The 13,470-nt window shown below is 43.1% G+C and overlaps 1 protein-coding gene across 3 annotated transcripts in view; it reads right to left on the reverse strand.

Moving 5' to 3' along the window:
* SPTBN1 (spectrin beta, non-erythrocytic 1) overlaps positions 1 to 13,470 on the reverse strand; it is a 569,130-nt gene that overhangs the window by 139,750 nt on the left and 415,910 nt on the right. For all 3 annotated transcript variants that reach the window (XM_033938993.1, XM_033938994.1, XM_033938992.1), the window contains one exon: positions 12,451 to 12,714. In XM_033938993.1, coding sequence (XP_033794884.1) covers positions 12,451 to 12,714 — 264 coding nt within the window. The remainder of the gene's footprint in view (positions 1 to 12,450; positions 12,715 to 13,470) is intronic.

A 13,470-nucleotide genomic window follows, 5' to 3' on the forward strand; every position in this document is an offset into this window, starting at 1 on the left:
CGTCCTGGACGTAGAGAAACACCACCCCAATAACATGTTCCTAAAAGACATGTAACGCCATGCCGGAAGAATGGGCTGAAACTCCTGAATTCCTGAAACTCAGTAAACGGTAGCCAGACCATGTCGCAGTCCAGAAGAATGAACGAGTACAGAATCTCCTGGTAATACCAGACGCCATGTACTGAGGAAGGAAGGCACCGAGCCCCCCTACCCGACAGCCTGGGGGGTGACTATGCGCCAGTCCAGCAAAGACCAAGGCATGCCTTTGAAAAGAGTAATCTTGCTGAGTCACCAATTCACACCGAGCGAGGCTTGAGGAGCCGACTAGATAGTACAGGTAAACCTTTGAAAGACCATGAACCACCTGAACAAAAGTGACTGCTGCAGTGAGTTCACGTGAAAGCGAGCTGAAAGTCCCAGGAGAGTCATCACCAGATATCCTAAAACCCGTTCAGAATCCCATACACATGCACTGGGTGACTGAAGAACAAGAAGAAGAAGGAGGGGAACCGGAGATTGAAATCTGTCACCCCATTCCCTGAGAAGAAACACACTCTTCTCGTACGTGACCAACAACATCCCCAGATATTCCAATATGTGACCTAGAACAAGAGAACTCATCGGAAATGTGAATATCCACAGACAAAGAATGAAGAAAATAATGCACCCAAGTGCGTCTGGTAAACTGACCTAGCTGGAAGATGTCCGAATCAACCAGTAGTCCAAGGAAGAAAACACCTCTATGCGACAAAACGCTAGCACTAATACCAACATCCATGAAAATGTTTGGAACCGTGGCAAGGCCCAATGATGTCTGCTTAAACAGAGAACAACCAAGCGAAGAAACTGCTGACGTGGTGGCCACATGAGAAGACAGACAGATAATCTCACGGTTTCCCAAATGAAATGGCAAACTCGGAGAAACAAAGTGACCCATATGAAACCATCACCAGTCAGATCAATTCCCCCTTCTCGGGCACTATGAAGAAAATGAAATAACAACCCCTAGTTCCGTAAGAGCAGAAACCACTGTCCCAAGTTCTAGCAACCTGGGAAGGGGATCTCGCACCAGCATCACCTTTGGACACACAATACACAGTGATACCAAGAAAGAAGCTGAAATGGGAGAAAATAATGCAAAGGTGCAAACAACTTGAAAGAAAAATCCAAAGACCCGCAACCTGATATTACCATATTTCCCTTTCCGTAAGAAAGCTGAAAGAGCAGTCAGAGGAAGCAAGGATCCCTTCCAAGTGAAGCAGATGACAGGAAATGAGCTGGAGGAGAGCCGTAAGTCCTGAATAGAAGAAAGGAACTCTCCTGAGAACATACTAGGCATGCAACGTAAGAACAAGTATAATTAATCTGCGGCAGCCCACGCGATCAGAATACCGTATGCCAGCTTTTCCAAAATACGACTGCCCTTAAAGGGAAAATTCTTATTCAATTTTCATGGGGTTTTTTTAAAAAAAATGTTTCATGTTTTATTGTTGAATTGTTCAATGCAGCCCAGGGAAAGCAAAAGATCAGACACCCCTGCAGTAGACCCAGTTACTCTAGAAATAGAAAAAGACAGTCGTGCTCGCAGGAAATCGAGCATAGCCTTTATGCCCCTAGAACTGCCCCAAATGTGCAGTAAGCAGGTCTAAAGCATTACCAGACACATTCAACGCTGCAGAAATGGCACCAATATTCAGGAAACAGCCAAACCTATACAGTCTCACCCTTAGGAGACCCCGATATAGATGAGGAGAGACCCGAATGAAGCACTGGGAACTCTCTTGCGAATGACATAAATTGTCCAATGAGTCACCTGCCGCTTTCCCAGTACAGAGGTAAGCCGAAACTGGTTGGTTAAGCACAGAACAGATTCTCCCTCTAAGTGCCTGTATAATGCTATCAAGGCAGATCAAACAACTCGGGAGACCTCCACACCCCGAGATCTAATATCTCATTAATGCAGAAAACTGCTAGCACTGCCGATGCATCTGACTCCGAAGGCATAGAAAGTTGCGGCAGACGCCAATAACAGCCAGCTAAAAAAAACAACGCACTGAACGCTGTGGTGCCCCCACCAGCGCAGGAGCGCGAGCCTCTTGCTCGCCGTAAGACAGTGACTCCCAGCCTACAGTAAAATAACTTACCAGCTGGATAAGTAAACACCGTCGCGGCCACCCGAACTCAAGGCCGTTCCGTTGAGAACTCCATCCACGCCATGACGATCTCGGCAGTGCCAGAGAACAAGAATGTGCCTGTTGAGCCGGCCCCCTTCAACTGTGTTGAAAACACAGGGAGGCTGAGGAAGGCGCAGAGAAAAGAAGCTGCCGAAACAGACTCCAAGAACGCCGCAGCGCGTCCGCCAGCGTCGGAGCACAAGCGTGAGCTGCCCGCTCACGGAAAGGCCCTGGCTCCACAAACAGTGGCCATCTTGGCGACTTGAACAAAGGGCAGCCCCAGGAACAGGCCGCAAACATTAGGATTCTCCCACCCACGTACTAGAACAAGCTTGCGCTCCCGCGTGCGGGAAGGCACCGATTCAAACAACCATGCCCAAAACATCAATCTGGAGCCCTTCACGGAAACATCCACACTTCCAAAATAAAGTTTCCACATACTGCAAATTTTCCACTGTCCAACAAAGTTAAACTATTGAGAAAGAAATTATCTATGTAGTGAACCATGCGACCGCACAGCTGCAGGTTTCCCAGAATAAAACATAATGCCAACAACAAAAACCCTAGGTCAAAGACAACCTCAAAACAAAGCACACAGCTCTCACACCACTAAAAAATACATAGCCCGCAGAAGCAATGTAAAAAAGGAATACTCACAACCAGGCTGACAGGGCTGGCAGACGCCGTAGACACTGGTTGAGCACCCCTGATAAGGCACAATCATAAATAGCAAATGGTCTCTTTTTTTTAAGGGAAAGAAGAAAAAATAGAGACCCAGGTAGCCCTCTATCACTGGAGGGAGGGTGAGGCAGGGACCTGGGGGGGCCCAGGTGTAACCCCTAAAGTCGGCACCGTTCAGCCGGACACCCTTGTCTCACTGAAGAGAAAATCTCAACAGGAGAAATAGCATCACCAGCTCACTGAAGAGAAACCTCAACAGGAGAAATAGAATGGCAGTCTCACTGAAGAGAAACCTCAACAGGAGAAAATAATTTTCCAGCCATAGCCAGAATCCAGGAGCTATTCGAATAGCGACCATCACCTGCTGGGAGATAGAGCATACTGAAGATACAGGAGGAGTGCCAGCCAATAGGACCACCTGTTAATCAGTTTCTCTATCTCCCCCTCTTGGTAGATGTGTGCTATCCCATTGGTCTCTGGATTCATCTGCTGCTGTTGCTAAGGAAGTTATGTTCTTAAATGATTTCATTTTTACTTTAGTAATTGAAATAAGTCAATTTTGAGAATTTACATCTGCTATCTCTATAGTGCACTACATAGGGAGCACTTTATGTGATTAATCATGCGATTAAATTTTTTAATCGATGTACAGTCATAGTTGCAGTAAATCCATTTGCATGCTCCAAACATCTACATCAAGGGTGCCCACACTTTTTGGGCTTGCGAGCTATTTTTCAAATGACCAAGTCAAAATGATCTACCAACAATAAAATTTTAAAAAAACAAAGCACACTGTACGCAGAGAAAATGTTAATTATCATTTATATTCCGGGGTATTTTTAAAGAGGTCAAGGCAGATGACTCTATGCAGTGTCACCTCAGTAACAACCATACAAAAATAGACAAATATACCCCCCTCCCTTTTTACTAAATCACGATAGCAGTTTTTAGCGCAGGGAGATGCGCTGAATGCCCAGCGCTGCTCTCGACGCTCATAGGCTCCCTGCGCTAAAAACTGCTATTGCGGTTTAGTAAAAGGAGGTCATGGTGTAAAATATAGACAGCAAATATAAATTCTCAAAACGGACACATTTTGATCACTAAATTGAAAATAAAATCATTTTTCCTACCTTTGTTGGCTGGTGATTTCATGAGTCTCTGGTTGCACTTTCTTCTTCTGACTGTGCATCCAATCTTTCTTTTCTTCCTTCAGCCTGTATGCTTCCTCTCCTCCAGACCTCATTCCCTCCCCCAACTTTTTCTTCCTCTCTCCCTGCCCTTTCTTTCTCCCTGCCTCCCTTTCTTTTTTTCTCTCTTCATGCCCCCTTTCTTTCTGTTTCCTTTCTTTCCTTCTGTTTTCCTGCCTGCTCCTTTTCTTTCTTTCTTCCTGCCCTCCCCCAAGCCACTGCTGCCGCCATTGGGGAACAGGCCCCAAAGCCATCACCGCCCCAAACTCTCTTTGCTTCCCTGCGTCAGGTCGATCAGCATTCCTCTCCCCGACATCAATTCTGCCGTCAGAGAGGAAGTTCTGGGCCAGCCAGGCAGCGATTGGCTGATCCAGAACTTCCTCTCCAACAGCAGAATTGACGTCGGGGAGAGGAAGGCTGATTGGCCCGGTAGATTGTGAAGGCAATTCAAGTCTATCACGGAACCTGAGATGGGGTCCGCGATCGACTCACTTTGCCTTGGTGATCTACCGGTCAATCACGATCGACCTATTGGGCATCCCTGAGCTACATAGTAAATCGGTCCACTTAAATTCTGCCTGGGATTGGAGAGACAACCCCATGTTTAATAAGAAATGGTAAGCCAAAACTTGGACCATTAGCAGTTACTTTTAACTCTCGATCTCTTCCTCTAATGCCAACTTGGCCTCTTCAGATTATTAGATCACTGCTTTTCATATTATACAGCAGCATTTTGTGTATTTGATAACTCAATTACCAGTACTGTAGCATATAAGAGTGATGTTCGCCTATTTTTATTTTCCTACTTTGTCCACTATACTTTTTCCAATGAATGTGCATTACAAAAAAGAACACCTCCTGCTTAAGGTGTTAGTGACTGGACAAATAGGTCACAGAAAGAATTTTCTGTGTGAATTTGGTGGTAATCCAGTAGTCAGAGAGAAATTAGATCTGTAACAGTAATCTGGCACTTTCTAGTAAACTTTTTTAGTTGCCTAGCAACTTTCAACGGCTGATTTCTAGGTTTTCCAACTCAGACAGTATCTTTACCCACCAAGCTCTTGAAGTATCATGGAGCATTCATTCATTCACAACTGGGTCCCTGTTCAACAGCTTTTATACCCAAACTGGCTTGCAACAATACTCCTGAGCCAAGAAAGTGTGAAATGAAACTGCCTTTGAAACTCTGCACAAGCAAGTTTTATAGTTGGTTGACAGTGGTTGCTGACACAAAATGACTGTGACTTTCTTGCTTTGGTGAATTCTGAATGCTCCCTCCATACCAACCTGTTGTAAAGAGCAGGAGCTGGATTTTACTTTTAGTGGGTGAATATATAGTAATGTGAAAAAGTATTTACTCCTCTATTACTTCATATGTCACACTGGTTTTTGATCTTTAAACAAAGTGTAATATTAGACAAAGAGATCCTGAGTAAACATATTTTTTAAATTATTATTTCATTCATTCATTTGAATACTGCTCACACCTTTTTCCAGTAGATTGTAAGCTGTTCTGAGAAGGGACCTTCTCTTGCATGTATAATGTATAGTGCTGCATGTGCCTAGTGAGTTACATTCAGATACACTATTTTCCTTTCCCTGAAGGGCTCAGTCTAATTTTTACCTGAAGCAACAGATGGTTAAGTGATTTGCCCAAGATCGCAAAGAGCAGCAATGAGATTTGAACCTGTGTTGTCCAAAGAGTTTCATTTCGACTCATCTGTCCACAGAACTTTATTCCAAAAAGCTTGAGGCATCATCCAGGTGCAATTTTGAAATGTGAAACTAACACTGATGTTATCATGGATAGCAGAGATTCTGCCTTACTACTCTCCTATTATTGTTTATTGAAAGCTTCTACTTTATACCACTACTAAAGAAGAGCCCGAGAGCTCGTTTTGATGGGCGACCATAACAATGGACTGGATGGCCCGTACTGGTCACCCATGGGGAGAATGTTCTTAGGCAATTGGGGGAATAGATTGGAAAGGGGGGGCGGCAGGAAGTGCAAGGTGAAACTTGACTTCCCGCCGAGCAGCCCAGAAGTGATTGGCTGCAGGAAGAGGAGCAGGGCATGAAGGGAGGGGGTGTGGAGACTCGAGCCTCCAAGACACAGGATTCTTCCCTGTTCCTCGGAGGCAGCTGTTGCAGGTGGGCTGGCTCTGGTTGCTTTGAAGGTGGACTCGGCTGATGCTGTCCCAGAGGCCAGGGAGTTGTTTCATCTGCTCAAGTGGAGCAGGTGCGCCGTGGATGGGAGGGACTGCTCAGTACGTGTCCTGGCCGGCGGTTGAGGCTTCTGTGCTTTCCATTGGGCTGGGGCGGTTTGGAGTAGGCTCTGCGATCCCGCACGGTGGAGGTTGGCTGCCGCTGCACAGGTTGGATAGGGTGGTTCAGAGGTATCTTTTAGGGCAAGTCCAGGTAGTTCTGGGGTTTCTAGAGCTGAACAGAGCAGTCTGGGTGACCTTTGTCAGGACTGGTGGTTCTGTGGGAACGTGAGGGGCTGGAGTGGTTGTGGTTAGGGTTCCATAGATACCCGGCTTACCCCCTTTTTTGCTAGATGGCAGGACTTGGGATTTTCTGTGGTCGCAAATATAGCGCTATGGGGTGAACAGGGAGGTTTAGCGGTACCCTCCTGAGCAGGAGCTGCAGTCTTTTGGGAGGGGCCAGGTGGTAGGAGACTGGGTAGTGCAGTGGAGGGTCTAACGAGGTCTGGTGGAGGCCCTTGCCTGCCCTCAGGCCCTAGCTGTACTGGCTGGGCTAGGGGTGCTTGTCTCATACAGGGTGGTGATTTGGGACCCTGCTGAATGGGGATGTGGTCAGGCTCCTCAGGCAATGTACTGGTTTGGCCCCTATTGTTCTTGTTCCTATTCTGCTGGCAAGGGTAAGAAAGGTTCCATGGTTATCAATCTGCGGTGCAATCCTGTGGGTCATTGGAACTGCTGGGTGATATTATTTTCGGTACGATGGGTGATCTTCCCCCAGGTCTGGATAGCCTGGGCGATGCCATCGACTTGGTCCTCAGGGTTTGGGGGACTTCCTTGGTGATGGTGAGGGAGGTTGTTTCTCTGCCACAGGTAAGTGGTGGGTGTTTTCTTTTGGGGTGCATCCTTGGCATTCGGACGTGGAGTGATTGGGTCTTGGGCGTGTTGGCCACTGTGTAATTCGTGGCCTAACGGATAACCTAGAGGGAGAGGTTGCTGATCTCTCAGATTGGGGACCAGGGGGATGGGTTGTCCTTAAGGGGAGCGAAGGGACTCTTATGTTATGTCCAACATCGTCAGGTGCAGCCGGTGTAGGGTCCTATGTCTGGCTAGTGTTTGTATTTAGTGGCTTGGGGGGGGGGGAGGTCCCGCGCTTCAGTCTTGGAGGGTTTGCCTGGCGTTGGGGGGTTGGGACTTTCCGTTTGTTTCAGCCCTTCTTGCTGAGTGGTTCTACTGCAGGGTTGGGGCCGGTTGAAGGGTTTTAGTTATGTCTACAATTTGCTTCTGGTTGGGGGAAGGGGGGCACATCCTGCTCCCGGAGGTGGCTTAGCCGCTTCCAGTTATTAGTTTTGCGGTGGGGTACTGGGGGTGTAGGTAGCCCTCCTGTTTGGTTGGCCACTTGGAGCTGCGGTGAGTGGTGGTTATTCTGATGCTTTCCTTCGGTGCGGACGGTGTTCAGGAGGTGTGTACCTGGGCAGGTGATGGTGCGCTGCGGCAAGTGGGACCATGGGGGCATCTCATGCTGTTCCTGGGGATGTGAAGCAATTGTTGATTGCTTATTTATTTGTTGTCCCAAAAAACAAAGCTGTGGCCTGGTTATTACCATCAATAATGTGTCTGAGGTCTATTCATTGTTGACATTATTGCTGAGGTCATATAAGCTTTGATTATTAAGTAACATGAGGGCATTAGGGATTAAGGGGGTAAGGGAGAGGGTAGGGGAAGTGGAGTTGTAAGGGGATGACAACTCGGCCATTCCAGATCCATATGTTATGACTGGGGAATCAATTCAGAGCAGTTTACATGAGCTTCTGTAATGATTGTACAAATCAAAGTTTGAGTGTTTCTGTGATGGTTAATACACTCACATCTTATGTATATACACACATAATACTTGTATCGTGTCCTATATTCATTCTAAAACCTACTTACTTATGCGCTTAATACTAGTATCATGTATTATGTTCATCCTAGAATTACACACATCTGATAATTCTAGTTATCTGTACTTATCTATCATATTCTCAGCATTTTGGGTATCTTTTGTGTTTACCCTGTAATTTTCCTAGTCAGGAGTTGCTAGCTATTTCCTCCATTATTCCCGTTTTTGCCCACTCTCTCATTGTGGAGTGGAGAACACTGACCTTAGCCGAGCCTAGAGAGACCTGCAGTTTTTTTGGGATGTTGTGTGACTTCCTAGATGAGTTGTTGCTGTATTCTTGGAGTAATTTGGCAGGCTAGCTGTTCCAAGTCTTCAGATAATGGTTTTCACTCTGGTTTAGTGGAGTCCCAGAGCTTCAGAAATAGCTTTGTAACCCTTTCCAGACTAATATATTTCAACTTTTTCTCATCATTTCTGGAATTTTCTTAAATCATGGCTTATAGAACTTTGAGGTATAACGAAAAACTTGCTCTTCTTCGTAGACAACTTCGTTCCGTAGAGCATAAATGGCGTAAAACACTCCTCAATAATTTCCTTATTCTGTTCAAGGAAAAAACCTCTCATTATAAAAAACATAAGAACATAAGAAATGCCTCCGCTGGGTCAGACCTGAGGTCCATCGCGCCCAGCAGTCCGCTCACGCGGCGGCCCATCAGGTCCAGGACCTGTGCAGTAATCTTTTATCTATACCCCTCTATCCCCTTTTCCAGCAGGAAATTGTCCAATCCTTTCTTAAACCCCAGTACCGTTCGCTGCCCTATAACGTCCTCTGGAAGCGCATTCCAGGTGTCCACCACACGTTGGGTAAAGAAGAACTTCCTAGCATTCGTTTTGAATCTGTCCCCTTTCAACTTTTCCGAATGCCCTCTTGTTTTTTTATGTTCTGAAAGTTTGAAGAATCTATCCCTCTCTACTCTCTCTATGCCCTTCATGATCTTGTAAGTCTCTATCATATCCATTCTCTATCAAAGCCATTCAACAAACTAAAAAAGAATACTACTCTAAACTTATTACTTCCACCCGTAATTCTTCCACCCTTTTCAATCTTGCTCAGTCACTCTTAAAATATTCTAAAAAAAAAAAAACACCTACCCCCTATTACCCAGCCATCTGCAGACGAACTATCACTTTTCTTTGATACAAAAATCAAAGACATTAGATCACATCTTGGACCTTCATTTCCTGCTTCCTCTCCTCACATTCTCAATGATTCTACTCAACTATCATTCAGCTCTTGTTCAAATTTCAAAATGCCCTCACTAGCAAATCTCCTTCTCATCTTACAATCTTTAAACACTTCCAACAATCTTTTGGAGAGCATTCCCCCTTCGCTTCTTAAAAAATTCTTCTCCTTTTTCGGCCCATACATTTGGGAAATGATATCCAAGTCTCTCTCCGACAGTTTAGTACCTACTGCTTGGAAAACAGCTCTTGTTTTTCCAAAACTTAAACAACACAACTTAGATTCCTCTCTACCTAGAAATTACCGCCCTATCGCTAATCTACCCTTAATCTCTAAACTAACTGAAAAAATCATTCATATCCAACTTACAGAATTCATTGAAAAAACCCATGCTTTACATCCATGCCAAACTGGCTTTTCGTTCTTCACATTCAACAGAATTGTCACTGCTAGGCCTCATCTCAACTATACATTACTACCATGACCATCAAAAATCTGTTATTCTTATTTCTCTTGACCTGTCTGCAGCCTTTGATACTATCGACCACTCTCTTCTTATTAATAGACTCAAAGACTGCGGTATTACAGGTCCAGCTCTTTCATGGTTCACATCTTATTTTAACGAACGTAGCTTTAAAGTCCATGTAAAGAATGAAACTTCTTCATCTATATCACAAACCTATGGTGTCCCGCAAGGTTCGATTCTATCCCCATTACTATTTAATATCTTTCTGTCTCCTCTTCTTACATTAGCACAATCTATTGGATTCACAATCTTTGCCTATGCAGATGACATACAACTTCTTCACCCAGTCAACACTTCAAACATCTTAGACATAAAAGACATAAACAATAAATTGGACACCATAAATGATTGGCTCTACTCAAATAAACTCTCCCTCAATATTGATAAATCCCGTGGCCTCCTACTTCCAATCAAAACCTGCGAATCCTTATTGGGAAAAATTTCTATCAAATCCACTCCAATACAAATGGAAACAAAAATAAAACTATTAGGCGTCATCATTGATAGGGATCTTACTTTCCACGACCATATTAGTTCGGTCGCAAAAATCTGTTTCTTCAAACTCCGCATCATTCGGTCACTAATTTCAATTCTAGAGACCGATTCAATCAATATCCTGATTCATTCCTTAGTCATCTCCCACTTAGATTATTGCAACTCTCTTCTCAACGGTCTCCCCCAAAAAGAAATCCGACGCCTTCAATTAATACAAAACAAAGCAATAAAACTCATTTACAAAATAGGCAAATTTGACCATGTTACTCCTCTTCTAAAAGAGGCACATTGGCTCCCCATCACTCACCATATCACCTATAAAATCATCTTACTCTCCTTCAAAATAAAACTCTCTCACCAGCCCTCATTTCTTGATAAGCTTCTCATTCCCCAATGTTCCCCACGCACTCTAAGGTCAATTGATTAAAAGCTTCTCTTTATTCCTTCCATAAAAGACTTTTATTACACCCGGAAAATAAATTTCGCAGTAGCTGCCCCAACATTATGGAATTCTCTGCCACAGCAACTCCGCGATGAACAACATCTAGACAAATTCAAGATAAACCTAAAGACTTTTTTATTTCGTGATGCATTCGGCTGTGTTTAGACTTACCTTCTGTTTTCCTTTTCTAAAAAAAAAAAAAAAAAAAATTTTTTTTTACTTCCTTTTCTCTTTTAAGCAACCAACCGCTTTAACAAAGCGACCCTACCCTATACGTTTTATCCCATTACCACTTTCTCCTTTACTTCTCAAATATGTAACTTTTCCCCTCCCTTCTCTTTTACCCTCACTTTCAAGTTTGTCTAGTTGATGTTATCTATGTTCACTCTATTCATTTTTAAATGCCTATTATTTTATCTTTTATCTTTCTTACCCTTTTAAATTTTATTGTTAACCGGCCAGATATTTGTTGATGGTCGGTATATTAAAAACTAATAAACTTGATAGTGAGGTTTAGAATCAACAAGGCTGGCTGCAATCAAACAGCAGAATCTAATTATCAGTTAAAATTGGTCAACTGGTTGATTAACTAAGAGGATGGTGACTTTTTCACATGGGCAATATGATGGGTAACTTTGTTCCTTAAATAAAGTTATAGTTAAAAATTGTGTTTACTCATGTTCCCTTTGTCTAATATTATATTTTGTTTAATGATCAGAAAATACTAAATGTGATATGTATGCAATAATATAGGAAATTGGGGAAGGCGGGAGGGGGAAATACTTTTTCACATAATTGTATTTGAAGCTGAATTTCTCCCTTCAGAACACCATGCTCTGCTCAGCTACTACTGATGGGCTTTCAAACCCAAGTGTAACAAGGCATCCTTGAAAACAAATGTGAAACAAGCCAGCTGCCTGCTGTGGGATAAATGCTAGGCAAAACTCATTGAGAGACTGGATCATTCTTATATGTTATTATATTATGACTCAACTCCTCCTCATTGGTTAGAGATGAGTGATTATATACACATGTTCACACATCTCTGCTACTCAAAGCAGTGAGCCATTAATGACTCGTGACTACCACAAGTGTGACAGTTTCCATGGCAGACCATAAATAGGGTGAGGTTGCTAGCACCACCTCTAGATATGGAGAGATAAGTGGCTTGCCCCAGGCCACAAGGAGTTGCTGTGGGCCCTCTGGTTCCCAGCCTGCTGCTCCAACCATTAGATTATTTCTCCATATTTTATATTATACATACTTCTATGAAGGTGTAAATATATTGATGCACTGTAATGTAAATTTATTTTCTTAAATTTATAGTTTGCAAACCACTTAATACATTGTACAAGTAGTATATTAAGTGAATTAAATCCAATCTATAACATAAGCAATAAAAACTAAAACCTAACATCTAGCTGCAGTCCTCCTCCCTTCACCCCCATAGAGACATAACAGTGAGTACAAGCAGGATTCACAATCCAGAAAAATACTGTACCTTCAAAAACAGATTTTTCATTTAAAACCATAGGTTTGCAAACTCTTAAGCAATCTTGCTTCCCTTACATCTGTCTGTATACATGAATTTTAGTTAGCTTTTTGTTAAACTTGTATACCTGTTGCTTTTTCAGGAGGATGTTTACGCTGGTGAGATCTTTTCCATAGTCATCAGACTGAATCTGGTTCTCCAGGCCATTCAACCATTTATCCAAATCTGCACAGCTCTGGGTAAAAAGTTCAGCCTTGTTAGCATCAAAAAGACGCTGAGCCTTGGTCTGTGTAGTAGATTCAAGCTCTTCCCACATTCTGTGCAGGCTTGTCAGCTTCTCTTTTACCACAGCCTCAGTCTCTGGCTTCTCTGCAATCAGCAACTTTCCCTCCTGCAAAACATGGAACCAATGCATTTATACATAAATAACATTCAAAGACTCAATACTAACTTTATTATGCCAATAATATGCAATTTATTTTGACTAGATAGTTCTACCATATCATCATCCCCAGAATATGAAAAAGTGTGGAATTTGCTTACCTGATTTATAAGAGCAATAGCAGAGAATAGTTTATTCAGGCTTTTGTGTATTCACATGTCACACCCATCTGCCAAACGCATAATTCTACAGGGATAATGTCACTGAAACAGACAATGCGAGTGGCAAAAATCTAGACAGCATCTTCTACTGTCTTTTGTTTGCACTGGAATTTGCTCTGTGTCACTTTCATTTATCAAGGACTTTAACAGGACAAGACTTTGCTGCACAAAGACAGCTACAAAACTAAATTGCCTCAGGTTACAGGAAACAGAACCATCTATATTCATCCTATATGCTCAATTCCAATACAGAAATTTCAAAGAAACAATACATGGGATGTTTATCTTGTAGATCAACCCCTGAGAAAAAGCTCATGTGATGATCGTTTGTATACAGAAAGTCTGAAAAGATATTGCAAATAGTAATTGCATTCAAGTTTGCATACTTCAGTAAAACAAACAAACAAAAAACAACATTTTATTTATGGTGGCAGATACACCAGGAAACATTTCCTTCTCAGGCACAAAGTTATAGAGAAATTCATAGGCAAAAGATCCGATTGCTATCTTTGCAGTTTACAAGCTTAAGCAACCAGATGCTGCC

This window comes from Geotrypetes seraphini, chromosome 3 (assembly GCF_902459505.1).
Source record: "Geotrypetes seraphini chromosome 3, aGeoSer1.1, whole genome shotgun sequence".
Taxonomy (NCBI): Eukaryota; Metazoa; Chordata; class Amphibia; order Gymnophiona; family Dermophiidae; genus Geotrypetes; species Geotrypetes seraphini.